Source organism: Phyllostomus hastatus, unplaced genomic scaffold (assembly GCF_019186645.2).
Source record: "Phyllostomus hastatus isolate PE091 unplaced genomic scaffold, TTU_PhHast_1.1 phas_contig_196, whole genome shotgun sequence".
In the NCBI taxonomy this organism is placed as follows: domain Eukaryota; kingdom Metazoa; phylum Chordata; class Mammalia; order Chiroptera; family Phyllostomidae; genus Phyllostomus; species Phyllostomus hastatus.
The window spans coordinates 630,795-658,336 of record NW_025333709.1 but is presented as its reverse complement, the minus strand read 5'-3'; the positions used below and the strand labels follow the sequence as shown (position 1 = coordinate 658,336).

General features: G+C 66.5%; 3 protein-coding genes across 3 annotated transcripts; 2 read left to right on the top strand and 1 right to left on the bottom strand.

Moving 5' to 3' along the window:
- Positions 1-280: 280 nt before the first annotated feature.
- On the bottom strand, positions 281-8,795 carry TACC3 (transforming acidic coiled-coil containing protein 3). Its single transcript, XM_045834289.1, has 16 exons — positions 8,663-8,795; positions 7,015-7,177; positions 6,688-6,830; positions 4,636-5,544; positions 3,922-3,997; positions 3,507-3,660; positions 3,235-3,287; positions 2,995-3,113; positions 2,650-2,743; positions 2,451-2,537; positions 2,039-2,115; positions 1,891-1,934; positions 1,559-1,719; positions 855-961; positions 649-769; positions 281-523 (listed from the first exon to the last, which is right to left on the bottom strand). The coding sequence occupies exons 2-16, from the start codon at positions 7,174-7,176 to the stop codon at positions 458-460; spliced, it is 2,373 nt and encodes a 790-aa protein (XP_045690245.1). The 5' UTR covers position 7,177; positions 8,663-8,795; the 3' UTR covers positions 281-457.
- A 149-nt stretch (positions 8,796-8,944) lies between these two features.
- TMEM129 (transmembrane protein 129, E3 ubiquitin ligase) lies at positions 8,945-14,762 on the top strand. The gene is made up of 4 exons (XM_045834291.1): positions 8,945-9,540; positions 11,794-12,268; positions 12,927-13,086; positions 13,224-14,762. The coding sequence occupies exons 1-4, from the start codon at positions 9,336-9,338 to the stop codon at positions 13,470-13,472; spliced, it is 1,089 nt and encodes a 362-aa protein (XP_045690247.1). The 5' UTR covers positions 8,945-9,335; the 3' UTR covers positions 13,473-14,762.
- Positions 14,763-15,986: 1,224 nt separating this feature from the next.
- Positions 15,987-26,008, top strand: LOC123815969 (stem-loop binding protein). The gene is made up of 8 exons (XM_045834706.1): positions 15,987-16,142; positions 16,244-16,360; positions 18,571-18,675; positions 20,754-20,813; positions 21,660-21,797; positions 22,307-22,456; positions 23,572-23,656; positions 25,114-26,008. The coding sequence occupies exons 1-8, from the start codon at positions 16,084-16,086 to the stop codon at positions 25,228-25,230; spliced, it is 831 nt and encodes a 276-aa protein (XP_045690662.1). The 5' UTR covers positions 15,987-16,083; the 3' UTR covers positions 25,231-26,008.
- Positions 26,009-27,542: the final 1,534 nt, after the last annotated feature.

Below are 27,542 nucleotides of genomic sequence, written 5' to 3'. Positions count from 1 at the left end.
GCGGGGGAGCCCGCCTCAGCTGTGGCACCCAGCTGTCCCCTGTGAGCCCCGGGGGCATGGGCCTTCCCCACGGGACTGGACCAGGCGGTGCAGGTGTCGACCCTCGGCCCCACGGCCCCTTGCCCGTCTGCTTTTTCACGCGGAGACTCCAGTCCGCCGGGTCCGGCCCTGGGCTCAGGGACCCGGCAGGCCGCCCGCCCGGCCGGCAGCTCCGAGGCGCAGCCGTGGCCGACTCGGCCCAGGCTGGAAACCTCGGTTTTAGTCAAGGCGACTGCAGCGGTGAACTCAAGGGAAACTTTATTTAGTCTTTTTACAGCAATCTAGTTTAAAAGTGAGCTGAAGTGAGGAGAGGAGGAAGAACAGGGAAACCTCTGACAGACGGACAGACACACACAGACACGCAGACACACAGACAGACAGGAGGCGGGGTGGGGGGGCGCGGAGCAGGCACCGGTCGTCAGATCTTCTCCATCTTGGAGATGAGGTCGTCACAGATGCGGGTCAGCTCGTCGTTCTCCTTCGTCTGGGGGAGAGACGTCCAGCCCCGGGTCTCCCAGGGCTCCGGCGGGGCTGCGGGCCCCACACCCAGGGGCCACCCCCCCACACCCAGGGGCCGCCCCCCGCGCCCGGGCCCCCCGCGCGCCCCACCTTCTGCTCCACGGCCCTCTCCAGCGAGTGCACCCGCATCTGCTCCTTCCTCAGGCTCGCCTGGAAGGCCAGCGCCTCCGCCTGGGCCTTGCTCCGGACCTGGGCGATCTCCTCGCTGGCCCTGCACACGCACCAGGTGGGGCCTCTGAGCACCCCCTCCCCCCGCCCCCCGCCCCCCCCCCGCCGCCCACGGGGCCCGCACTCACAGCCGCAGTTTCTCCTCCGCGTGGGCCTTCAGTGCTTGGTACCTCTGGCCTTCCTTCTCGATCCTGACGATGTAGTCCTGCACGCACTTCTTCAGGGACTCCTCGTTCTTTAGGGAGGAGGGGGGTCACTGCCGACAGGCCTCCGCTCGGGGGGCCGGGGCCAGGTCCCGTCAAGGCTCGGGGGAGCAGGCCGCAGGGGAGTGGCGCACCCTGGTTCTCTCTTGGAAAAGGCCCTCCCCATGCAGCCCAGGCCCCCCTGCCTGAACACCAGGCCCGACCCTCGGCCCCTCTGGCTGCTGGCTGTCGCCCTCTGCGTGACTCCCAAGAGCCCCACCCGGAGCACCACCGGGGCTGGCCTGGGCCCAGGACCCCTCCGGAAGGCAGCAGCTGGCGCACCAGCACTTGCTGTCACCAGGGCACCCCCCGCCCCCTGTGGTCCTGCCTCCAGGTCCTCTGCTCACCTGCCTGGGCCTCCCCGGACACAGGGCACCCCCCCCCCACCAACTGAAGAGCCTGGCCTCAGGCCGGTGCAGGGCGAGGCCCGGCCAGGTGCGGAGTTCAAGGGACCAGGGGTCGGGGGGAAGGCTGGCTCCAGCCCGATGGGCTGGGGTCTGAGGTGGGGACACAGGGCAGCGCGGCCTGGTCACTGGTCACTGCCCACCGCCCGCTGGGGCACGCGGCGGGGAACGGCGCAGCCCCCCTACCGTCCGGTAGCCTTCGATCGCCTCCTTCTGCTTCTCAAACCGCTTGAAGAGGTCTGAGAAGGACTTCTCCATGGAGCTCAGGTCCGAGGCCAGCTGGTCCTTCTCTTTCAGGGCCTTCTCGGTCTCTGCCTTGGCCAGTTCCTTCTGCTTCTGAGCCTCCTCTTGAAAAGGGGGGGGGGGGCGCACGGGGTTGGGGGGCAGCCTCCATGTGGCTGCCGCAGGTGACCGGGGGCAGGAGGCCGAGACGGTGGGATGGGGGAAGGGAGCAGGCCCTGCCCACCCCGCTGTCCTGCAGCAGGGGGCCCGGGGGCCCGGCGGGAGCCCACGCTCACCCATCGCCTGGTACACGATGCTCTCGAACCCGTCCATGACCTTCCTGCGGGCGGGCGGGCGGGCGGGCGGGCGGGAGCGGGGGAGGGCGTGTGTGAGCACCGCGCGGCTCCGGGGCCCCTCCCCGCCGGGCAGCCCCGCGGGCCTCACCCCATCTCCAGGTTCTTCTGCTGCAGCTCCTGACACTGGCTCCGCAGCTGCTCATTCTCCTTCCGCGCAGCCTCCACCTGCACAGACCACACCCCTGGCGCCTCACTGGCTGGACGGCAGCAGGCTGGGCCAGCAGGGACGTCGAGAGCCCGGGCCCGGGGGTGTCATGTGTCAGAGCCCAGCCAGCTCCCCTTGAGGGCAGGGGTGCCCCGGGGTCCCACTGGCCCCAGGGCCAACGCAGGGCAGGGCAGAGCAGGGCAGAGCAGGGCAGGGCAGGGCAGGGCAGGGCAGGGCAGGGCCGCAGGGCCAGGAGGCCAGGGTGGGGCACGGCCCTGCCGAGTGCACACCCCCAGCCCCACAGCGGCACCAGGGCGGCCGGCACCCGGGCCCCCCTTCCCGGGCCTCCGCTCACCGCCGCGTCCAGGTCCCTCTGGCTGTACTGCAGCAGGTCCACGATGGGCGCCCCTGGCCCGAGCACACACGGCGGTGGGCCGAGCACCTGGGGGGCGACAGGGGGGCTGGGGGCTCCGGGACGGCCAGGCAGCGACCGGAGACGAGGAGCGGGCCCTCCCACCGGCGCGTCCCCACAGGGCAGAGGGCGGCACACTCACGGGCAGGCCCGGCGCTGCCGGGAAGTCGAGGTCCAGCAGCCCGGCCTCGGGCGGGCTCCCTGAGGACGGCGCGTCGGTGCTCTGTGCGCCGGACCTGCGGCAGAGGCGCGTGTGCTGTTCCACTCCAGGGCGGGCTGCGCCCCGGCCCCCCAGGGCCCGTCCCCCTGCTGCGCCCCAGCTGCCATCACTGCCCCCACCCTTCCTGTCCCCAGTCACCCGTGAGGTGGCACCGCCCCCCGCCCCCCGCGGGGCATCAGCACAGAGCCTGCCGCTCAGAGCTGAGCCCTGACGGCCCCTCAGACCAGACGTCTCTGGCACCTGAGCCCCCTCTGACGGCTGGCGTACCTGCCCGTGTCCGTGTCTGGGGCCGCGGGGGCCGCGGGGGCCGGTCTGCGAGGACTGTCCCTCAGGAGTGGGTCGAACTTGAGGTACAAGGACTGCTTCCTCAGGGCTGACTCCTTAAACTGAAGGGGCAGACGCGTCAGCGGGGTCCCCTCCCCCGAGGACAGCGGCCCTGCGTGTGGGGCGGCCCCGGGGTCGGCCGCGGTGGGGGGGGGGGGGCGGGGGCGGGGGGGCACCACTCACCAGGGCGGCCCCGAACTGCTCCAGGTAGTCCACGTCGGCCCCCAAGCCTAGGACTGAGGGGGGACGCGTCAGCGCCGCCGCCGCCCCCCCTCCGGGACACGGAGCCCGCCCCCAGCCCCACTCACGCCTCCACACGCGCCGGCGCCGGCCACCCCCAGCAGCCCTTCGCCCCGGCCGCCCCCCGGCGCCGCCCAGCTGCCCGCACACACTGCTCAGCACGCGGGCTCCCAGGGCTGCCCACAGGAGGACGGGTGACGGCCGGGACGGCGTACCCTCGGCCGGGTCTCGGAACTGCTCCTCGCTCGGGTCCGGGGCGGGCTCTGGCCCCTGCGGCGCTGGGGCCGCCGGGCCCGCTGGTGAGGCTGGGGGCTCGCGGCCCGGACCGCTGGGGGTGGCCGCTGCCCCCGGAGAAGTTGGGATGTCCTCCTGGAAGGGGGGGAGGTGACGGTCACCTGCATGGCTCCATCTGAGCATCTCACAAAGTCGACGGTCCCGGGGGTCCCCAGCCTCACCCGGTCTGGTCAGGACAAGGGGGTGGGGCAGGGGGGTGTCCCGCCCGTGGCCACTGGCCTCGCTCTGCTTTATGACATCGCGCCAACCGTGACGGTGGTGCCGAGACGGGCTCACACTTGGACGGGCTCACACTCGGGCGGGCTCACACTCGGGCGCGCACACACACGCTCGTACCTCGCCCGCTGCTCCCGAGGCCCCCGCTGCGGTCTGCGTCACAGGCGCGCCCTCTGCGGAGGCTGGAGGCACCTGCCTGAAGAGACAAGGTCAACGGGACTGTGCCGCCCGCCCCGGGCCCCGAGCCACACCCGCCCCGGGCACCCTCACCCAGAGGGCTGGGCGAAGCCCACCCGCCCCTGCGCGGGCCCCCCGAGCCCAGGAGGAGGCCATGCGAGCAGGCTCCGAGGGCTTTTCCACCTGATGGACAGTGGCCCCGAGATTCGTCTGTCCTTTTTACCAGAAAACTGGTCGAGGAGCTGAGGGGGCGAGGGCAGCCTCCCTGGACAGTGCCAGGATGCCAGGACCGGGGGCAGCTGGGGGTGGTTAGGGGGTCTGCGTGCAAGTGGGGGTGCTGGGCACTGGGTGAGCGTCCCTAGGACCCAGAGCTTGGCAGCCACCCAGCAGCTGTGCCCAGGGCAGTGGGCAGCCCGAGGGGCGTGCGCACGGGGACCGGAGCCTCGGGGACCACCCGCACAGCCGCTGGCCGCCCAGCGCCCTGGCCTCCTCTCCGGGCGCCTGCCTGCGGTGGGGACCTAGCAGGGTGCAGCCCCGCTCTTGCACAGGAGCCCCCCGCCCTGTGGCCCCTTCTCAGGGGCGAGTGAGTGGCATTTGTGGGCCTGGGTCCTCCCGCACGCACCATGGGTCAGCTATGCAAACACCCCCCCAACTCACTGGCTTGGAGGGGAGTCCTCTGCGGCCGTGGGCCCTGCCGGCCTGCTCCAGGGGCACGCTGGGGGCCAGGCCTCTCCGCCGCCTCCAAACGGGTTGAAGTTCGGGTCCTCCAGCTTGTCCCAGTCCAGGCTGTACGACCCCTGAAGGGGAGGAGCAAGAGCCGCGTCCACCTCCTGGGGGGCCTTGTCCTGCGTCGCTGCTGGCCTCTCCCCCAGGGTCCTCGGGGGAGGGGGCCTTTTGCCGGGGGCATCGTCAGAAAAGTCAAATTCTAGCCTTATGGGCCCATTCCTTGATGAGCTGGCCATTGGGCCACTGGCCTCCTCCTTCCGAGGACTCGGGGCCGTGGGCCCTCCAGCCTGCAGAGGGCCCGCCGGGGCAGTGTCCTCAGGGCCGGGGGTGACCTCAGGGCCGGCGGGGGGCCCAGGCAGGCCTGGGAGGAGGTCTGGGAGGAGGTCCTCTCCGAGGGCCACTGCGGGGTGAGCGCCAGGGAGCAGAGCGGCCCCGGCCGAGGGGGGTGGGGGTCCGCTGGGGGGTTCTCCTGTGGTTCTGTGAGCGCCCTGTGCTCTGTCTGCAGACACGACCTCGGCAGGATCTTCTAGAACTTCGGAGGCGGATGTAATGGTTGTGTCTAGGGAATAAGAACTAATGTTCTCCTCCAAGCCCGGCCCAGGGCCGTCAGACATTCCTTGTGGAGATGCCATCGGGTTTCCGAGACTTGCAGGGGCCTGGGGACGGCCTGAGAGGCCAGGCTGGGCCTGGGGGGTGGTGGTGGTGGCAGCGGGCCTGCTGCAGTGCCTGCCCTCGGAGACTGGTCTCAGGTCCTCTGGAGGCCGGGGGGCGCCCGCCCCTGCTGGGCTCTGCAGAATCCCATCTGTCGTCGTGGGGTCCGCTTCCCTGGTGAGCTGTTGGCTTTTGGAAACACACCTAGTTAACGTTAATGAACCCGCCGGCTTTGTGAGCAGACTTTCGTCTACACTGAAAACATTAGCTAAACATAGAAGATAAAGGACGTTTCGGTGAACCCTGTCCTCAGGATGAGCTTTCCCGAGCGTGTTCCCGTAAGTCACTGCTGGGGGGCCAGCTGGGGACACGCAGGCCACCGAGAGGCAGCGGAAACTCGAGAGGCAAACATTCACAGGTGAGGTTTTCTGCGCTGGCCTCTTGCCCTTCCGGTCGGGACCCCTAGCTCCGCGGTGAGGGCAGTCGGGGCACTCGAGGGCCGTGTTCACACTAAGGAGAGGGCGGCGGGGCCGAGGGGCTGCCCTCAGCAGCTCCCAGGGTGCCTTGCCAGGTCCTCTCCCCACCCCCCTGGGGCCCTTGAGGCAGGGCAGGCCCCGCAGCCAGGAGGCGGCATCTGGGCCACCAGCCTCCCTGCTGACGTGGGGTTGCCGTATGAGAACAGCACCCCAGTTGCCCTCATCTCTTTCAGCTGAATTTCAAACATAAAAGTACAAAGCGAAGTTGAAAAGTAACAAGGAGACCTGGGGAGAGAAAGGGGTCCAGGTTTGAGAAGCCCCCCGCAGGGCCTCGGGCATGCGCACCAGACGTTTCGCTCAAGTTGGACGAAGGGTCCATCGGTGGTGTTTTACTCGAATGCCTTTCTCTGTACGTCTGAAATCTCTTTAAGAGAAAAAGAAGTTCCAGCCCTGGCTGGTGTGGCGCAGGGTTGGGTGTCATCCCGCAGAGCGAAAGGTCGCTGGTTCGATTCCCGGTCGGGGCACGTGCCTGGGTTGCGGGCCAGGTGCCCAGTTGGGGTGCAAGAGGCAACTGATTGCTGTTTCTCACATTGTTTCTTTCCCTCTCTCTCCCTTGTTTTAGAATCAATTAAAAAAAGTTTTTTTTAAAGAAAAAGTAGGTTTAAAAAATCACTTACCTATTTTTAGAGAAGGGAAGGGAGGGAGAGAGAAACGAAAGGCGGGCCCCCTCCCGCACGAGCTCAGAGCACGGGCCAGGAGACACCCAAGTGGGGTGGCCGGGAGCACCACCCCGCTGTCCTGCCAAGTCCGTCAGGGACGGCACCAAACGCAGGACGACAAAAGCACCGACACTTACTTCTCTTTTTGGGTCCGGACCTGAGGAGCGTTCTCTGATCCAGTGGTGTCGCCCACAGCGGAGCCAGCGTCCGGTCTGCTGCTCAGGCCGGGGCTCAGGATCCGGTGCGTCTGTGGGTCCCGCAGAGGCGTCTGAAAGGTCACCTGTCGGGGAGGGAGGAGCAGAGCACCTGTTTAATAATTCAGGTCCCCACCACTACACCGGCGACGCCCGGCTCGGCCCTGCCAGCGCAGCTCAGTCAGCAGGAAGGCAGGCTCCAGGGCGACTGGAGGTGCAACATGGGGTCACTCTTCACGGCTCTTGCTCGGGCGGGTGAAAGGCACTCACCTTCACCGCTTTGGCCGTGCCCTTGGGCGGCACATTCTCCTTCTGTGACAGGCGGAGAACGGGCGATCTTCCGCTGAGTTCCGGTGGTAAAAACAGGAAGTCGCAGCTTTCTGCACTCTTGTCACCAGTGGCATTTTCGTCATTGAAGATCAGCAGACTCATTCTGGAGAAGCAGACAGTTTGTGTCACTGTGAGGGCCGCACTGCCCGGGGGAACAGAGGCGACAGTGAGAGCTGCCCCCTCAAGGAGGGTCGCGCCACGCCTCAGGCAGTGTCCTTTGGCAGGCAGTCCCCGTCCGACTTCAGGGGACTTGGGACTCCTCCACGGGGCTGGGGGGCCTCCGCCTCCCAGGACAACAGCTAGCGGAGCCTTCAGCGAGGGGGAAGGACTGGGTTGTCACTCAAAACCTCTGTGGGTGAAAGTCGGCGGACAGGCAAGTGCTGGCCTGGGAGGAAACTGGGGGTGGAGGAAGCCTGCTCCTGCCCGTGGGCCTCGGCTGGAGGAGGCGGCCCAGTCGTGGAGGACAGAGAGGCGCGTCGGCGCTGGAGAGTGGGGCCCGGAGAGGCTGGCGCCGGAGACCAGCAGCGAGGCGCCAGGTGAGCAGGCGGGGAGTTGAGGAGCTTCGAGCTCAGGGCCCGAGTCTCTGAAACCCCAGGGGCCTCTGGTCAGGCCCAGAAGGTTCTAGGGCAACGCAGTCTTCCTTCTCACAATCTTTGGCAAGGTCACTGATTTGACGTTCTCAATCTAGAAGCTGCCGGAGCACTGGGCTCGACCTGCCTGGGGGGCACCAGGGTTCCTGCTGGGGGTGTGGGGCCCCTGGGGGCTGTGGCTGGAAGGGCAAGGCCAGGGTGGCTGGGGCAGGCGGAACAAGGGCGGCCTGGAAAGAAAGTTTTGGAGGGGGTGGGACAAGATGGCTCGGAGGGCTTGGGGGCAGGGAGTGGGTGGCTCCTGCAGCAGCAGGAACAGGAGCCAGCCATGGCTTGGCCAGCAGGCCACTATGCTCGGTGCTGAAGCAGGAAAGACAAGGCAAGGGTGACTCAGGTTTCTGGCCTGAGGGGCAGGGGCCGCTTCCTGCAGTTCCCTGCCTGGGGAGAGAGCAGCACAGGGCTGGTGGCTTCCGTAAGGCTGGGCTCCTCCGGCGACAGGGACTACGGGAGGGGCTTGCGAGCAGAGACTGCCTGCGCGCTGCGGTGGGTGGGGAGGGCGTGAGCCCAGGTGTTGCGTCGGGTGCAGCTGGAGCCGGTGATGGGGTAGGGCTTTCAGGTGGAGGGGCCCCCAAGGGAGGAGGCGGGTCCAGGGGCGTCGGCAGGGGGCTGGGGGCGGGGCAGAGACGTGCCCTTGCCAGCGGCAACTATGTGTAGGATTTGAGACTGGGTGAGGTCTCGGGGGACCAAGGGGGAGGCCCGAGGTCCGCGCACGACAGACGAACGGTCCTGGAGGATGGCCGAGAAGCGGAGGAGCCCGGGAGGCCGGCGGATAGAACGGAAAGCGGGCTCGGGGAGGAGGGGCGGTGCCAGCAGCCGCCGCCGAGGAGGAGCCAAGGGGAGGGGCGGCTCGCGTTAAGGACAGATGTCGGACGGCGCCCACCTGCCGTCAGAGGGGCCAGAGCCTAGTGCGGAGGCCCCAGCCTGGGAGCCCGCCGCCTTACCTGCCGGCCGCCGCGCGTAGTCGAGGATGGAGCGGGAGGCGCCGAGTCCCGAAGTCAGCCCGCCCGCCACCGATTCAAATACCGACGTTTGGCGCGGGCAGCCAATCAGCGCGCGGCCGGGACGCATGGGGGGGCAGCAGCCAATAGGAGGAGGTGCCGGCAGGCCACGCCCCTCCAGCGCGCCAGAGGGTGTGCTTCCGGCATGAGGGGCATACTGGCTGGGGCCGGGGCCGGAGCCGGAAATCTTTGGGAGCCGTTTCTAGCAGAGCACGTGAAGGGGCAGGGCTGCTCGCGGGCGGGCGGTGATTGCAGGGTTCTCCGCCGACCGGGGATCTCGGGCTCCGCTTCGAGTGCGACTGTACTGCGCGGAGAGGCTGGAGCCTGGGGGGCCGCTCGCCCGAGAGTCTCAGCTTCCCCAGCTGTAAAATGGGACCAGGTGCAGCACCGCCTTCTAGGCGGGTCTGAACGGGAACCGAACACTCGCGAGGACTGACGCGCGGCTCACGATTTCGGGCTCTGTCCGGGGTGTGAGAACTCCACTTCCCAGAATGCCTCTCGCCGGCCCGTGGGGGGACTCCATCTCCCAGGGCACCCCGCGCCGTACCGGCGCCTGGCTGACCGGGACCCGGGGGCCGTTCTCCGTGCCGTGGGCGGCGGCGTCGGCGGCGGCACGATGGACAGTCCCGAGGTCACCTTCACTCTAGCCTATCTGGTGTTTGCCGTTTGCTTCGTGTTCACGCCCACCGAGTTCCACTCGGCGGGGCTCACAGTGCAGAACCTGCTGTCCGGCTGGCTGGGCAGCGAGGACGCCGCCTTCGTGCCCTACCATCAGCGCCGCACGGCCGCCACGCTGTTCTGCCACTCCCTGCTGCCCCTGGGTGAGGCCCCCCGCCCTCCCGGTCGGCGTCCCCCTCTCTGCTAGGCGGAAGTGGTCGGCCCGGCCGGGGCTCGCATGGGAGCTTTGGGGCCCTAGAGGTGGCCGGGCCGCGGGACCACTCTATCGGGAAGAGTCGAGGGAGGGTTCTGGGATTCCCCGTCTCCCCGAGAGCCGAGGCTGCTGGCCAGCCGCCCATGTATTCCCTACTGGCGGCAGCTGGTCGTTTGTAGGTGGCAGAGACGCAGGCTCAGGGCCCTGGGGAGAGGCGATGCTTCGCCCAGCTGGTGCGGATGGCGCACAGTCCTGTGGGTGGCGGCTCCCAGGAGAGGGGCGTAAGTTAACAGATTCCAACCGAGAGGGGAGGTGCCCTTGGCCCAGGCCTTGGACGGTGGGTGTGGGAAGGGCAGGCAGATAAGGGTGATACCACCCCTGGGGGCGTCACAGGAGGAGAGACGGGAAAGCCTGTGTGTGGCCAGGCTGCTCCCACCGTGCCCAGGGGCTGTACTGGGCAGTGACCCTGGTGCTGGAGGGCCTCTGGGGGGAGAGTCTGTCTGCTGATTGATTGGCCGGGGTACAGGCTGAAGAGTGGGGAGCCAGGCAGGGGTCTCTGGAGGACTTGGGGGCAGAATCAGGCTTGGGGCAGCAGGTGGCTCTTGCCTACCCACAGCCCTGTGTACCCAGGGAGGGGTTGGCAGCCGGCAGCCGGAAGCAGCAGCCCTGGTGGGTGTGGAGAGCAGCCAGGAGGGCCCCCCCACCCCAGGCTGGAAGTGCATGGGGGCTGTCTGTGGGAAACCGGAACTCCTGGGGGTGGAGGGATTCAAGGAGGCCACACCTGGAAGGGTTAGTGGAGCGCGTCTTAATAGTTTTTTATTTCTCAACCGCCGTTGGTGTACAATACTAGTTTCAGCTGTGTGACCCAGTGATCAGACATAGGCCTTAAGGAGTGGTCACCGTGAGTCCAGCTCCCACCTGGCACCACACGTAGTTGATAGAACGTTACTGACTCTACTCTCTACTGCGCACTTCAAGTTCCCCTGTTCTTTTTTTTTTATTCTCATTCAAGGATATGTTTATTGATTCTTAGAGAGAGAGAAAACATTGACGTGAGAGAGAAACATCGATTGGTTGCCTCCCATTTGCAACTACAACAGGGGATCGAACCCAGGCATGTGCCCTGACCGGGAATCGAACCCTCCCCCTTCTGGTGTATGACATGATGCTCCAACCAATTGAGCCACCTGGTCAGGGCTCCCTCGACTGTTCTGTAACTACTAGTTTTATTTAAGATTTTACTTATTTATTTTTAGAGAGAGGGGAAGGGACCGAGAAAGAGAGGGAGAGAAACATCTATGAAAGAGAGAAACGTCGGCTGGTTGCCTCACGCGCCCCAACCGGGGACTGAACCCACAACCCTTTGCTTTTCGGGATGACGGCCAACCCAGTGAGCCACACGGCCTGGCGCCAGAACTGCCACTTTGTACTTCTCACTCCCTTCGCCTCCTCCGCCCGCCCCCTCCCGTCCGACGACAGTTGAAATGCCGGTGAAGCCCGTCCCGTGGCCGGGCTCAGGGCCCAGTGTCCGGTTCTCGTTACCGTTTGCGTGGGACAGCTCGGAGCCTTTACAGGCCGAGTGTCCACCGCCGCACGACAGGGCACCCCGAGATGTCGCAGCGGGGCCAGCGCAGGTGTTTGCTCTTACCTTCGCCACCGCAGGCCTGCCGGTGCAGCCCTTCGCACCTGCCTCGCACCTGCCTCGTTCCTTTCAGCCAGCGGACTGGCCCTGGGCTGGCCCTCGGGGGGCCTGGCGCGTCTGGCGCGTGACCTGTGACCTCCCAGCTAGGGCGGGCCACACTCAGATCTGCCTCCTCAGAGGGGGTGGGGCAATCTGTGTTGGGCAGCACCAGGCCTTGCGTTTGTTTTCGCCTCTCCTGGGTTTTGCTGGTTTTCAGTGCTCACAGGTGCCAACTGCAGCGGCGAGTTAAAGACACTCCTCTCTCGCCTTTGGAGTTGTTGCCGTGGGCACGGGCTGGGCCCGGCAGGCCGTGGAGGTGGCTAGGACCCATCTGGCCTGGGGTTCTGACCGGGGCAGAGGGTCAGTCCTAGGGTTGGTATGAGAGGAAGTGGTTCCCTGTGAGGTCACAGGAAGTGACCTGGTCAGGGCTCCCTGGGCAGTACTGTGGCTGTCAGTGGGCTCCACCGGGAGGACGGAGGCCGGGCGGTCCGACCTCCACTGAGGCCGCCCTGTCTTTTGCAGGCTACTATATGGGCATGTGCTTCGCAGCCTCGGAGAAACAGCTCTTCCCCCCCAGCCAGGCCCCAGAGGCCTGGCGGCTCTTCTTCCTGCTGGCGGTGCTCCTGCCCACCGTTGCCGGCACCCTGATCTACTACTGGTACCGGGATGGGTGGGCCCGCCACCCGCTGGCCCGCTCCTTGGCCCTCTACGCCCTCCCGCAGTCGGGCTGGCAGGCCGTTGCCTCCTCCGTCAACACCGAGTTCCGGAGGATTGACAAGTTTGCCACAGGGGCACCGGGCGCCCGCGTGATTGTGACAGACACGTGGGTGATGAAGGTGACCACGTACCGTGTACACGTGGCCCAGCAGCAGGACGTGCACCTGACTGTCACGGAGTCACAGCAGCACGAGCTCTCGCCGGACTCGAACTTGCCCGTGCAGCTCCTCACCATCCGCGTGGCCAGCAGCAGCCCTGCGGTGCAGGCCTTCGACATCCGGTAGGTGGGCCCGTGGTGGGCCGGGGCTGGAGCTCCACCGGGCCTCATGCCCAGCTGGCCCATGGTTCCGGTCTCGGTGTCCCTCTGGGAGGCGCTGACGGGTGGGAGTGGCCCCTCCGGTGTGACCTTTGCCCAGGGCCCCTGTCACCTGCCCCAGGCCTCTTCCCTGACCCTCTGCTCCCTTCCTGCCCCATGGGCACCCCTGCGCTTCCCCTTTATCCACGTCGTGTCCTCTGAGCTGCCTTCTCCCCTTTCTCGGGGGAGCTCACGGGGACCTGCGGGGGCTGGACGGGACAGAGGCTGGGTGGCTGCCTCACCTCGGAGGCTTAGGCTGGAGCCGAGGTCCTCCCGTCTCGTTCAGGCCGCACTGGTCTGCTGGGCCCCTGCTGGGACACGCGTTGCTCCTGAACCTGCAGAGACCAGGCACTGGGTCTGTTGGCTCTGGCCTCGTGGCCATCTTTGTGGGTTGGTTTTCACTGGGCAGCTGGGCTGTGCCTGCAGCCTCCACGTTCTGTTTGTTTGTGGGCACCCTGGTCCCCGCAGGGTGCAGTCTTGGCCTCCCTGATGCCCGTCCCAGGGTTCTCGCCAGGCTGCCGGGGAGCAGGGTCCCGCCCCACAGGGCCCAGGGACCCCAGCTCAGCAGCCCCGCCTCGTGCAGGCTGAACTCCACGGAGTACGGCGAGCTGTGCGAGAAGATCCGGGCGCCCATCCTCCGAGCGGCCAACGTGGTCATCCGCCAGAGCCTGGGCGACCTGTTCCTGGAGACGTTCGCCTCCCTGGTGGAGGTCAACCCGGCCTATGCTGTCCCCAGCAGCCAGGTGGGGGGCTGTGGGAGGGCCGGGGTGGTGGGTGGGCTCCTCCTGCTAGGCCTCCATGGACCAGGTCCCTGGGGTGCAGTGGGGGACCCCTCGGGGGTGTCCGGTGGCCTCCTGTGACCTCCTTGGGCTACCCGTAGGAGCTGGAGGCGTGCATCGGCTGCATGCAGACGCGTGCCAGCGTGAAGCTGGTGAAGACCTGCCAGGAGGCGGCCGAGGGCGAGTGCCAGCAGTGCTACTGCCGCCCCATGTGGTGTCTCACCTGCATGGGCAAGTGGTTTGCCAGCCGCCAGGACCCGCAGCGCCCTGACACCTGGCTGGCCAGCCGTGTGCCCTGCCCCACCTGCCGTGCACGCTTCTGCATCCTGGACGTGTGTGCTGTGCGCTGAGTTGTCTGGGCCAGGGTGAGGGAGTGGCTGTGGGCGTCCTTCCAGCCCTGCCAGGGCCTCCACTGCTGCCTCGGGGAGCAGCCAGGCCTCCAGGCCTCCAGGCCCAGGCCTCCTTACCCAGCGGCAGAAGGACAAGGGCTTTTTTTAAGAAAGGAAGTTCTCTGCCCGAGTTGGGGTGGGGGCGGGGGATGGATCTTTCGGGCCTGCCGCCTTCATTTCCCACCCCCTGGGTCGGGGCGGTACAGGTCACAGAACAGCGTGGGCCCATTGCCCGGGTGTTCGGGCCCCTTGAGCTGCTTTTGGGAGACTGGTGCCTGTTCCAGACGGCCCTGACCTGGGCCACTTGCCTTAATTTTATGGAGCACATCTGCCTCTTGGTTACATGCCAGACGCAGATTCACCCGAGACGGGTTGTGGTCAGTTCTGCTACCGTCCCCACGCTGGCTGCTGGCCCCACGGAGGCTGCTCTGTGGAGCTGGGGCAGAACCTGGCAGTGGAGGGGAGACCCAGGGTGCCACTGCGTGGTGACAGCACCACCCAGGGCTTCCTGGTGGCTGCTCCTGGATGGAGGGGCCCCTAATCGCTCCTGGCCCCCAGGGACTCGGCTTCCCATCAGGGGCCAGGCAAGGCACTGGCTGCTTTCAGGTGCCTGTCCCTTAGCTGTGTGCTCCCAGGGCCACTCGTCCCCTGGAGGGTCACTGCCTGTATGCCTTCTGCTGCCCCCAAGAGTGCAGGGAAGAGCTGAGTTCCAAATTCCTGGCTGGTGAGGCGGTGAGCTGAAGACCGAGTGCCATAGTGACGTCCTGCCTTTACATGAACTTGTGAGGATGCAGGAGGGACTGGCCACAGCCCACGGGGCCCACCCGGGTCAGCAGGGGACATGCCCAGCAGCCAGGGCACCGACTGGTGTCTCCCCGAGCTCTGGCGGTGCAGGTGTGGGGGCAGTGCCAGGGCCCCGCTCAGACGGTATGGCCGCTGGAGCCCTCAGACTCGTGACTCGAAAACCCCCTAAAACTGGCCCCTTTAAGCAGAGGCGATGCACCCAGCTGGTCCAGCGCACCCAGGGCCATGCTGAACCCCAGGGATCTGTGGGTGGAGAATGTGTGTGCCCTTGGGGTGCGCAGCAGGTGAAGGCAGTAGAGGCGCCAGGCTGAGTTCCAGGTGCTGCCTGGGGAGGGCCGGTGCGGGGCATTTTTTCTACAAGAGGAACTGACCTAGTTTTATAAAGATAAGTCTGTTGTAGTTAAGTGACACAGCCTTCAATAAAACCTTAGCCTGAGGTTAAACGCACTTTCTCCGAGTGGACTGTTTTTCCTGCTATTCAAGCTTTGGTGGCAGGCGAGGAGAAGCCACCCTAAAAGTGTGCCCACTTCAGTGTGGGGGTTGCGTGCAGAAGGAGGAGGAAGGGGGCCGCCTCCCGGGGGACCTCCCCTCCGCTTTCCTGCTGGGGTGCAGATCTGCGAAGCCCATTTCCCCTGAGCGGCTGGGGGGGGCGGGCCCAGTGGTCCGGGGCCGGCGTTCCGGTTGGAGGGGAGGTGGCCTGGGCCCCGGGGGACTGAGGTCAACCCGGGACACTGGTGGCCCGAGGGCGCAGGCCTCCCCCTGCTCTTGCGAAGTCCGGGGTAGGGGCCTGGGGGGCCCAGGGCCTGCTGCCCAGGCTCGGGGGTGGGAGGGGGCGAGTTCCCCAACGCTCTCGCTGCCGGACCCGAAATAGTTTTAGGGGAGTGGCACATGTAAGCCCAGGCCGGGTGGCTCCGCGGGCTAGAGCGTCGCCCTGGTTCGCCAGGGTTGAGGGTTCGACCCCCAGTCGGGGCGCGTACAAGTCGGTGTCTCACTCTCTCTCTCCAATCAATGAAAAACAAATAAAAAAACTCGACTTTTCTGCGTCCAGAATCCGAGGTCTCTTTCCACCTGGGGCCTTCTTCCTGGCCGGGGCTCGGCGGGGCGGGCCGGGGCGGGCTGAGCGCGGGAGGCGGCGCTGGAATCGGCCGAGGGAGCGGTGCTGGGAGGTGGGACCTGACCATGCGCGGCGCCGGCCGCCGTCCCGGCTCACAAGTTTCCGCAGACGTGCGAGGGGTGAAGACAAGCTTTTCGCGCGTCCCCGCCACCGCCCCTTCCGGGTTCCCGTTCCCGCCAGCGCGCGGAACGCCGCCGCCTGGTGGACCAATCGGAGACAGCCCTCGCCAGGGCCTGGGCCAATGGGAGGGCCGAGCCTCTGGCCTCCCCGCAAGCGTCCGCGTCGCGCGCTCCCGAATCTCCCGCCAGTGCCCCGCCCTGCCCGCGAAGGAGCGTCCAATCAGCGCCCGAGGGCTGCGGGCGCCTCCACGTCGAGGGGCGATTTTTTTTCTGGGTCACGTGCTCAGTCAGCCCCACGGCGTCTGCCCTCCTGCAGCCAGCGGCGTCCGAACGGCGTCTTCGCGTCGCCTACGGTCCTAGGCCGCCTGCGCGGCGCGCGTTCGAGCGGGCTCCCCCCGCGGGCCCGTTGGTCTCGTCCGCGGGGCGCGGGACAGCGCGTCGCGGGGCGGGGCGGGGTGGATAAAGGCGGTTGGGGGCGGGGCGCTCAGTGTGTCTGCGCCGCGGGAGAAGACGCGCTGGCTGCTGCTCTTCGGAAATGGCCTGCAGCCCGCGAAGCCCCCCGAGGTACCGGAGCCGCTGCGACCGCGACGCCAGGTGAGGGCGGGCCGCGCGCTGCGGGCGGACCAGACCGGGGCGCGGGGCGGCGGGGGGGCGCGGTCCGGCTCGCCCGCCCTGACGCGGCCTCTCGCCCGCAGCCCGCCGCCGCCAGCGAGATGGAGCCTCGGGCGCAAGCGCAGAGCCGACGGCCCGCACGGGGCGTCCGAGGACGCCGAGGGCCCCGCGAAGCCGGCGGACGACCGCAGACCCGACAGGTGGGCCCTGCGCGCACTCGGGGCAGCAGGCGTGGGCGGCGGGGTGGCTGGGGTGTCAGGGTGTCAGGCGCCCGTCCCGCCCCGCGCGACTGCGCGGCCCTTGCGGGTCCCGGGAGGGGCCCCGTGGAAGGTGTCAGCGCCTCAGGCGGCCGCCCCTTTGTGTTCTCGGGCTGCTGGGCGGGCGCCGCCTTGGGAGGTGAGGTGTCGGGGCCGCCGAGGTGGCAGCCGAGCGCTCCCCTCTCCCGGGAGCCTTTTGCGGCGTGTGCGTGTCTCCTAGGCCCGGCGGCGGCGCGCCGGAGCGAGGTCGGGACCCGTGCCCGGCGAGGTTCCGCTTTTGTCGTGCCCGTGGCCGGCGGCGCTGGCTCTGCGGTCCCTGGGAGCGTCAGGCACCGAGGCCTTTGTCCTGCCGGCGGGCGGAGGCCGTGGGCGCGGGACGACTAAGCAGAAGTGCCGGGGAGCGGGCGCAGGGGAGACTGGAGGCCGGACGCCGAGGGCGTGCCCGTGACTTGCGGGGCGCAGGGCGGCCCCGGGGTTTCGGAGCTGAGCAGCTCCGTCGTTGGCCGGGTTGGGCCTGGCCTGGGGAAGGGTCGGGGGTCAGGCTGCGAAGGTGCCAGGAGAGCGGATGACGTCGGGAGCTAATGGGATCAGAGAGTGGCGGGAGGCCGCTCCCGTGAGTCTCAAAGGTGAGGCCTGTAGAGCGGACAGGTGAGCCAGGAGGGACCCCGCAGGGCCCTGGGCTGGATGGGAAGACTGAAGACTGGGGCGGCGGCACCGGTGGGATGCAGCCCTGAGGCCCCGGAGCACCGTGGGCTCCCCTCGGGTGAAGAGGAGAGGTGTGTGTCCCCACAGGCTCCCCAGCCAGCCACTCGGGCCTCCTTCCGCTTCCGGTGCGGTAGGAAGGCTCCAGTCCTCCGCCCTTTCCCCTGCCGCTCGGCTCACACGGCCTGGCCTGACGCTGTTCTCCGCAGCCCCCGGTCCTGCAACCAGGGCCGGGCCTGTGGGCGGGGCCTGGCCCGGGGCCAGCGGCACGTGCTCACAGGTCACAGGGTGCAGGTTTGGTTCCGCCGGAGTGCTTTCCCCGGGAGCACTCCCGTCTGCGGGTGGAATGGGGTGAGTGTACCCTGCCTCGTCTAAGAGGGGGCTTTAGCCCCATGAACGGGAGATGCAGCGGCAGGTCACTCGTAAGCACCTGTGGAACGTTCAGGAGACCCAGACCTGAGCCCCGCGAGCAGCCAGTGAGTGGGGTTGCCCGCGTCCAGCCAGTGGCCCAGCCTGCGTTTCCGCATCCTTGACACGGCCACAGAGTCCGTCTGGCTTTGGGGTCGTTGATTAGGGCTCCCACTCTGCCAACGGTTTTCAGACTTTGGAAAGTTACTTTTGGAAATCCACTTTGGGAGTCTGTGGGCGGGGCAACCAGAGAAGAAAGGAGAGCTTCATGAAGGGATGCATCACTTGCTACTGTGTTTCCAGTGTGTCGTGGGCGGGCACCTAGGGCAGACAGGGCTGCTTATCGTGAAAACATGAGCTGACGTTTAATGATGGACCAGCGACTCTAACGGCTGGAGTTCTTGGCATCGAGCCTTGTGTGTTCAAACTGTCTAATCTCAACGGCTTCCTTGAGCTCTGGGCGCAGCTGAGCTCCTGGGTTCCATAGCACCCCGCCCCGGGGGCCACCTTTCCCCGTAGACGGAGTCCTAATGCAGCGAGGACCCCCGTGTCTGTTCCTGTCCCCCCACCCCCCAGTTTTAACCGTCACGGGGCGTGTTCTGAGTCAGCACCTGCACGTCTGCAAGGAGCCCGTAGCCGTTGTTTATCAGGTCACCTCACGGTGCCGGTCACTCTGCTCAGCGTGAAGTGTGTCCCCTGACGTCCTTAAGGAGCCAGAAAATGAACTCCTTTTGCACAGAAGGGAACGCACTGTCTTAGGCCCCGTCTCAGTGCAGAGGAGGCCCTGCCGACCCCCGCCTGCCTCCCCACGGACTCTCTCCTCACGATGTGGCCTGAGCTGGCCCCTGGTGGGTGCACAGAGCATGCTCCACCAAAGTCCAGAGAGCAGCTTTTCAGACGCAGCCAGCCAGGGAGTCCCTGGGGGAGCGGGCAGGGCCCCTCCCTCGACGCTCCCCAGACTCCCTCGGGCTGGGTCCCGGTGTCCCACCTGAAAGGACACGGCCAGCGTGTCACGGCTCGGGTGGGTTTCCCTTTCTCTGCAGCTTCACCACTCCCGAGGGCCCGAAGCCCCGTTCCAGGTGTTCGGATTGGGCCAGTGCCGTGGAGGAGGACGAGATGAGGACCAGAGTGAACAAAGAGATCGCAAGGTGTGTGCTTTAGACCACATTCGGAAACGCTGCCTGTGGTCCGCCCCAGACCACAGCGGGCGGGTGTCGGCGCGGCGGGCGCGAGCGTCTGGTCTCAGGCCCGCAGCGCCAGCAGCTCCTGGGACCCTGGCGGAAGTGTGGGTTCTCGGGCCCCCCGCACGCTCGCCCGCTGGGAGGGAAACTCCAGGGGGCCCTCCAGGCGACTCTGCTTCCTGAGGTTTGAGGACTGCTGTCTCGTGGCTGTCCCTGCGGGCCTCGGCTGGCTGGCAGAGGACCGTCACGTCGTGCCCAGCCCTCCATGCGGGGCGCCGGGCCTGCAGGCTCGGGAGGTGCTCTCTGCAGAGAGGGGCGAGCGTGCTCCTGGCCGACGCCTGGCCCAGGCAGCCGCCGCAGTGGCCAGAGCCCAGAAGGGACTCCCTGGCCTGGCGTCTGCGCCCCTCGCAGTCGCGCCCCAGGCTCTCCCAAGCTCTGAGCTGCTTCCTCTTGTGGACTCTTCGGCTCAGGGGGCGCCCCCTGAAGCCCTGCTTGTCTCCCTCGGTGACGTTTCGCTGGTGTTTGGGGGCCTTTCTCCCCGTCGATGTGTGCTGTCCGACCCAGCTGGGTGAACAAGGAGTTAAAATGTCGTGGCTCGTGACGAGCTGAAGTGTGTTGAGCCAGGAGCGCGCTGTTCCCCCTGAGGGGGACGCTTGGGGTGGGGTGGGGTGGGGTGGCACGGCCCACCGCTGCAGGGCTGGGGCATTGGCAGCCGCCTGTGCGGGAGAGGTGCGGGCACAGGGGCTCCGGGCGTCGGCAGACGTGGTTCCCCCCCCCCAGCGTCCCCGACCCCCTGCGGTTCGTGGGCGGGCCTCAGTCCGGTGGCCGCGGAGCTCGGCTGCTTGCCCTGGTTTCCGTGCCCTGCTCCCAAGGCTCGGGGCGGTGCTTTCGGAGTACCTGGGTGCTCCGTGCGCCCCACCCCGTCACCCCTCGCTGGGGGCTGTCTGCCGCTCTTAGGTTGTGTGGGGGACCTTCCTTGTTCCTCGGTTGTCTCACAGGTCCCTCTGAAAATAGTCCTCCTTTGTAGACCAGGCCTGCTCTGTCTGGGCCCCTCTGTCCACCACACCCCCTGTGACAGTGCCACCGTCTGGGTAACCCCCGGGCACGTGGGTGCTGGGGGCGGCTGGCAGCCTCACCCTGGCTGGGGCTGTGAGAGTTCGGCTCACGGAGGGTGACCCGGCGGCTGTCTGACAGCTTGGAAAGGGGCTTTTGCCCCCCGGGGGTCCTGGAGAGAGAGGAGGTGTGGGGCGGGCAGGGTCTCAGTCCTCACGGGACGCTGTGTGGTCAGTGCTGCGGTGGAGACACCGGAGACGAGCCGGTTCTCTGCCCCCTGGTGCCCCGACGGCGGGCGGCCGCTGCCCTGCGGGAGGAGGCACAGTGACGCGTGACAGCTGAGACAGGACCTGCCGCTGGGGGCGGTCCGCGGTGCCGGTGGCAGAGGGTTGGGCCGTTGCCCTGGTGGAGACAGCCTCCCCCATGGGGCCACGGACGGCGAGGGCTGGGCCTCCCTCCGAGGTCGAGGCGGTGCGTGTGCCCCGCTGGCACAGAGGCCCTATGGCAGGTAGCTGTGCCGTCAGCGGGAAGCCCTCGGTTCCAGCTAGCACACGCACGCGTGTTTTGAGGCTGCAGGGCTCGGGGAGCTGAGTGTCCTTGTTGCTGGGGTCTTGGTCAGGGCAGCGGTGCCCAGCCTCTCGGGCACCAGGGCCGGCTTGCTGGTTTGCCCCCTGCCCCCTCCTGCTGTGCAGCCCGGGGTCGGGGCCCCTGCATTAGGGCTCTTCCGGCCTCGAGGAGCCGGCGTTCCCTGCGGGCCTGCAGGCACCGGCACGATGGTGCTCCCTCCAGACCGCTGGCTTCAGGCACTCCGTCGTCTCCTGAGAGAGAGTGGCTGGGGGACGGGTGGACGACAGACGGCCCGGCAGGCCCAGCCGGCCCTGCTCAGCCGCCCACAGCGCTCGGCGCGCGTCCCCCTGCTGCTCTGGACGCCGCGGGGGTGTCATGGCCCTGCCCGTGCCCTCCAACAACAGCAACCTCTGCTCGGCCCCCAGGTACAAGAGGAAGCTCCTGATAAACGACTTCGGGAGAGAGCGGAAGGCGTCGCTGGGAAGGTGGGTGCTGTCTTCTTGCCTTCCTGGTGGGGCAGGCTGTGGCCCTTCCCCGAGGAAGGGCGGGCCCAGGAGGCGCTGGGGTGTCTGTGGCATTTACCGCAAGTCCCTTCTGCACTGGCTGGGGGGCATTGTGCCGGGCTGGCCAGAGAGCCCGTTCAGTTCTTCCCGTAAAGCGAAAGAGAAGTTTTTCATTTTCACCCATAACTTTACTGATTTGGAGTGCTGAGTCTCGGCGGTCCCCCGCTCACGGCTTCTCGTGGGGAGGGGCCGAGGGCTGTGCTGAGCACCTTCCCGTGCGGAGAACACAGCCCCGCAGCACAGGGCCGTCGGGCCGAAACGCCAGCAGCCCCAGGGAACCCCGCAGACCACTTCCAACACGTCCCATCAGTCACAGCGCCTTCTCCACACCCTGCACAAGTGTTGTTTTTGTACTTCAGCCTCATTTTCACCTTCCTTGAAGTAATAAGCTGTAACATGCCAGAAATGTTTATTTTCTTCTATCTTCAATATTAAAACGGCTGCACAAAAATTCACCAATTTTGTAAGTTTCTGTAAACGCATGCTGCTGTGGCAGTTGTCGCAGTACAGCCTAACCACACGGTTTCTGGCGAAGTTAAAGACAAGCACCCGAGCGCCGTTGGGGCCGCACACGGAGAACCAAAGAGCTTTCTGGCCAACCCGGTGTCTGTCGCATGCTTGATTCCCACGCGCGCGGAGGTGTGGGCCGTGCCAGGGCTGTCTGGTTTGCACTCCCGAGGGCGGGCCCCTCGGCTACTGCTCCTGCACCCTCCTGCACGGTGACTCTGGTTGCGAGGGGTGTTCTGGTGTCGCTTGCGTCCTCTGCAGCTGTGATGCGAAGGCGGCCCCGCCCGCGGTGCCGGCCGACCTGGAGACGGACGAGAGCGTCCTGATGAGGAGGCAGAAGCAGATCAACTACGGAAAGAACACCATGGCCTACGACCGCTACATCAGGGAGGTCCCCAGGTAGGCCGCCGGCGCGCAGACGCCCAGACGGTGAAGCTGGCCCTGGGCCCCAGCCGGCTGCCTGTGTGAAGGCACCGGGGGCCGGTGCTGGAGAAGCCACGGGCGGGAAGGGCTGAGTAGATGAGACGGACATCCCGTTTCTCAGGACTCGCAGCTGCCTTGTAGCCGCCGAGTCTTCGCAGACACGAGGGCGGGGGGGGTGGTGTTCACGGCGCAGGGTCCTCCTGGGGCCCCGGGAGCGCGGCCCGCACGCCCAGGCCGCTCGTGCTCCCGGCTCCCTCACGGACACACGCCTCTCAGGCGGGTGCCGCTTCCTCGGAAGGACTGGGCTTCAGACACGCCTTTCTCGGCACAGGTCACGGGGGTCAGGGAGTCAGAGAGGCGGTGCTCTTCCGGCCACCACCTGGCTCGTTTGGAGAACACCGGCCTGGGACATTTTAGGAGCGCAGTCGCAGCAGCCTTGGGCGGGTCTTCGGGCTGTGTGCTGGGATAACCTTCCTCTCCTGCAGGCACCTTCGGCAGCCTGGCATCCACCCCAAGACCCCCAACAAGTTCAAGAAGTACAGCCGGCGCTCGTGGGACCAGCAGATCAAACTCTGGAAGGTGGCTCTGCACTTTTGGGACCCTCCAGCTGAAGAAGGGTGTGATTTTCAAGAAATGTATGTCTACTGCTTTTCTTTCTTTAGGACTTTATATACTTATTTTTTAGGGGAGTTAGTAGGAGAGAAACATCTATCTGATGCTTCTCGTACGCACCGGGATGGGGACCAGACTCGCACACCCAGGCCTGTGCTCTGTCCGGGACCTGAACCGGCGACCTTCACGGTGTGCAGCACGACGCCCAGCCTGCTGAGCCACGTGGGTCAGGGCTTGTATTGCCTTCCCGTCCTCTGTTTCTGCAGCTCGCGCCCTGACCGGGTGGGCTGTCACGAGGCAGTCATTTGTCAAAACAGAGGCTAGAAAGTCTAGAAACAGGTGGGGTTTTGTTTACTTACCGTTTGAGGTGGCCGACTTCAGAGGGAGGGGCAGAGAACGGTGGGCCTGTCCTCCCGCCCCTGTCTGCGGTGTCGGCCGGTCTGGTCTGCGCCCTGGGCTGTCGGACGGCCCCGAGCCACCCAGCCAGCGCCTCTTCTGTTGGCTTTTAGGATCGACAGTCTGAAAGTCATTTGAATAATTTGTATTGAAGTAAAACTTAAGGGTTTTGTCCTTTCCCTGTTGGTTTTAAATCCACGTCTTGTTGGGAAGACCTCAGGCCTGAACACGTGCCACGTGGTCAGGATGCCGGGCGAGCAGAGAGGTGGAGAGTGTGGTCCTGCTCCGCCTTCTGCTGCAGTTTCTTGGATTTTCGCTTTGTGCCAGGGAAATTTATTAGAAGCTGTCGTGTTCGAGACGACTTCTAGCGTGGCTTCACAAATGCGGCCTCACAGATGTTATGCTGATGTTTCTGCCAGCGTGACAGTGTCCCATTCTCTTCACGGGTGGAGCACTGGAGAAATGAGTGACGGGGGTCGTCCGGTCTGCCCCCGCCCCCACCCCCAGACCTGGCTTCGGTCGGTGCCTCTGCTGGCAGGGGTGCTCAACTTGAGGGTGTGCACCGCTGCCCCCTGGGCGAGACAGCCACACCTCTGTGCGGCTGGGCAGGCGCGGTCCAGGCGGCGAGTCCCGGAAGGCCGTTGTCGCGGGGCCGAGGGGCTTTAGCGAGCGCTCGTGGGACTCGCCATGGCACAGGTCCCCCGGCTCTGCTCGGTGGGGCTGAGGCTGTTTGGTTCCACAGGCGCCCCGTGGACCTCGGGGAGATGGAGACGGAATCTGTGGAGAGCAGCTCCGAGTCCCAGGCCAGCTCTCAGGACAACAACTTGGTGAGTGCCTGTCCTCGCTCCCCTCGCGGCGTGGTGTCTCGGATCACGGGTCGATCATGGGTCGGGCACGCACGCCCTTCGTAAACTGCGCTCTCGCCGCATTGTGATTCGGACGCCTCTGAGAAAGGGCCCCTGCCCCTCCCCCTGCCCCTCCCCCTCCTCAGGTGACCATCTGAAGGAGTGGGAGCATTCCTAGGTAGTGGCCTCCATTTAGGTTTTTGGTTCAGTCCAGCTAATCCCATTTTCCTGGAAAAGGAGAAGGTCTTTCCCCTCGGGCTGCAGCGTCCCTTCCCGGCTGCGCTGGGCCTGTGCGGCGCACTGCTGCCTGACGTCACCAGTGCAGTGCTGTGTGTCTGGGGGTTTCCCCCATGTCTGCCAATTTTTAAAAATCCCATGCTTTTGCCGGGGGGAGGGGTCCGACATTAAAAGCAATTAAGTCACATTTCCAGTTCCATGGTTTTGGGTGGGTGCACATTTTTGCAGACTTTTAAAAAAAATTAACCTAGAGGGAGAGCGCGAGAGACGCCGTGCGTGGCTGCACTGACGGGCGTGCTCGTTGGTTGCTGCCTGCGTGTGTCCTCCATGGGGACCAGACCCGCAGCCCTGGCGTGTCCGACCGGGCCCCCGGCCAGGGCTCTCGCAGCCTTCCCTGTCCGAGCAGACCCACATCAGCAGGCCACTGGGAAAGGCCGGGCCCTTTGCTGCCCTCACGCAGGAGCCCACAGAGTGTCCGCACGTGGGCTGTGTGGCCGGCGCAGCCAGTGTGAGAGCCGGCTCGGCTGGGAAGCCCCCTCGGGGTTGTGAGACATTCACGCATCCCGCGAGGTCCCCCTGGCCGGAGCGCGAGCAGCTCGGAAGCCCGTGCACTGGCGCCACCCTCCCCGGGTCAGCCCGGTCCCCGCCGCCAGGCCCTGCGCGCTCGCTCTGTGGTGAGCACGGCCGGGACCGCGGTGCCCTCGCCCCGCCTGCCCCCGCCGCACCCGGTGCGCTGCACAGCGGGGCTCCCACGGGACTCGCACGGGTTGCGCGGTGTGGGGAGTGGCCTCCGCGCTTGGGGTGACATGGGCTTGGCGAGGGGCTGTCCTCGTCCCCCGTGCTGGCGCTCAGGTAGTCTGGTGTGACAGCCTCACCAGTCGTGGGGACATGGGTCACCGAGCCCGCACAGCAGCCCCCGAGCCCCCGTCCCAGCTGAGGGGCTGCGGCTCAGAGAGGCCTCGCAGGGCCCGGCAGTTTCCAGTCTGGGGGGCGGTGGTTAGTGGGGTGGGGTCGCACACGCCCAGCTGTGGCAGAGTGAAATGTCACTCGTGACGCCTCATCAGCCACAGGTTCCCTGTGGTGCACGCCAGCGCTGCAGGCCTTTGCTCCTGGTGACCGGCCTTAGGCCTGGGGTGCTGGGGCCGCGGGAGGGGGCCCTCCCCGCCTGGGTGGGCCGGCTGTGACCACCGCCTCTGTTCCAGGACATGTACTCGGGCACACCCACCAAAGTCAGACACGTGGACTGCCGGCTGGAGGACGAGTTCGACCTGGAAGCCTGTTTAACCGAGCCCCTGAAAGACTTCTCGGCCATGAGCTAACCAACCGGCGCCGTGCAGCGCCTCGGGCCTGGCGCGGCGGAGGGCCAGCCCCGCGAGCGTGTGCTCGGCACACGGCGGCTCCTGTTCGTGGTCTGTTTTCTCCTGGTGAATTGTTCTCCTCGCCTTCTTTTCTTAAGAAACAATTTTACGTACATTGAGTGAATTGTGCATGTTTTAAGTCGTAAACGGAACTAAATCCGGTGAAAACCGACCTGGCCGCAACCTTACGAGAGACTCACCGCTCGGTCCCCGCCGTCCGCGTGTCCCCCCAGAGCACACCGGAGCTGGTTTTCCGCCCCTGTCCCGGCGAGAGGCTGCCGCTGCCCCGACGGCTGGTGTGGGCAGGGCCGGGCTGGCGTCGGCGCTCTGGGCTGGTGTCCGTCGGGGTGTCGCACACTCGGGCCCCTGGACGTCTTCATGGGAACTCAGTTTTCGGCCTCTCGTCAGTATGTCGAGGAGGCTCCTGCCCACATGCAGAGAGCACTGGGGAGTCGGAGACGCTGAGGTGACAGGTTTTACTCAGTTACACAGTCTTAGTGGGGAACTTGTAAATAGTGTGAGGTGGGTCTTCTGCTGGACGCACTCCAAGAGCTAGGGCAGCAAAGGGGCTCAGGAAGCACATTTTCACCCAGTTAACGTGCCACGTAAAGTCGCTGTAAATGACGATGTACACATTTTCTGTCCAGGCATTCAGCTGTACACTTCTCGTTGAGACTGTTCTGTTTCTACTGCTTTTGTACGGAATGAGATTGCAAGAATAAAAAGAACCTTGAACGGACTGGCTGCGCTGCCAGATGGGCTAGCTGCTGGGACGGTTTCTGTGTTGGGAGGATCCGAGTGAGCTTCCGTCCGCGCCACGTGACACGGGGAGGCCAGTGCACGGCGGGGGCAGAACCATTCCCGTGGCCCAGACTTGTGTGTCCGTCCATCTCCCCCCCCCCCCCCGGCTTCCTGCTGAGGAGGCCTTACCTCTGCTGCGGGGCTGGAGCCGGAGCCAGGGCGGCCGGTGCTCACCCGGGGCCTGGGCGTGCGGGCTGCCGGCCTGCCCCGCCTCCCGAGCCAGGCTGCGAAGTCTGCACCGGGGCGGAGTGAGTGCGGGACTGGGCCCTGCCCGCTGCTGCCGCCCGCGGCTGTGGGCCCCAAGCGCTCCTTTGAGACTCCCTTCAGGCCGGGGGTGGGCGTTTCCGAAGGGCAGGAGCCCGTCCCTGGTCGTCCAGCGTTTGTTGAGCCCCTGCCGCGCCGGGCACCGTCCAGCAGACACCGGACGTGCAGGCAGCGGTGCCCTGCTGGGGGCGAGACAGTGAATGTGGTGTCAGGTTCAAGGGTAAGGGAGTGGGGGGCCGTCCCCGGGTGGTGGGACACACGAGTGGTTGGGAGAGGCCCAATAGTGGTATTTCGGCAGGGACAGCCTCTGGGGACAGGCACTTACCCCACACACAGGGCAGCGGGGGCAAGGGCCCTGAGGGGGCTGGTGCGCGGGCTGCCAGCCAGGTCCTCAGGTGTGGGAGGCTGGGCACGGGGCGGGCAGGGCAGGGGCGGCACATGCTGGCGTGGTGCTGGGAGGCGGGGCGTGGTGCGCCCCAGGTGAGACTGCCGGTCGGCTCGGAAGGTTCCTCTGGCTGCCCACCGCCGACACCCCCAGGGAACGGGAGCGGCCCTGGGAGGTCCCAGCGGTCCCAGCCTTTCCAGATGGTGAGGGAGGCCAACTCCGAGGAACGGCCTCTGAGTGGACCCGAGGTCGGAGAGCAGCCAGCAGGACGTGGTCCGTGGCCAGATAAAGCAGTGTCAGGGCCTCTTTGGAGTGGGGCCGTCAACAGGAGGACTTCCCAGAAACGTGGGGCCTGGTCGCTCAGCAGGGGCTCCAGGCAGGGCAGCGCTTGTTTTGAGGAGGCCTGTGTGTGTGGCTCTTGTCACAGGAACCCCAGCGCTGTTCACAGGAGACTCAGAAGCTTTGGGAAATCACATTGTCAGACACGCTTCCAGTTTGGACTGAAGAGGATGGCGCGCAGGCTGAGAAAGCTACGCAGCTGCAGGCCGGCCCCTTTCCTGGAGAGGGGCTCCAGAGGGCGGGGCTCGGAGGTCCCTGACGGGGTCAGGGACTGCTGTGGCCAGGACTCCTGTCCTCCACTCCCCGCCCACCGCTGCCCTCGGGAGTGTCCGCCACAGCCCCCCTGGTGTGCTGCGGGAGGGTGGTGGTGTGCGTGCCGGGGACAGAGGGCAGGTGCGCCGTGTCTCTGTTCCGAGGTGTCCAGGCTGAGGGCCGTCCATCCGAGGAGGGCCAGTCGCAGTGTGGGGGTCTGGACCTGGGGCTG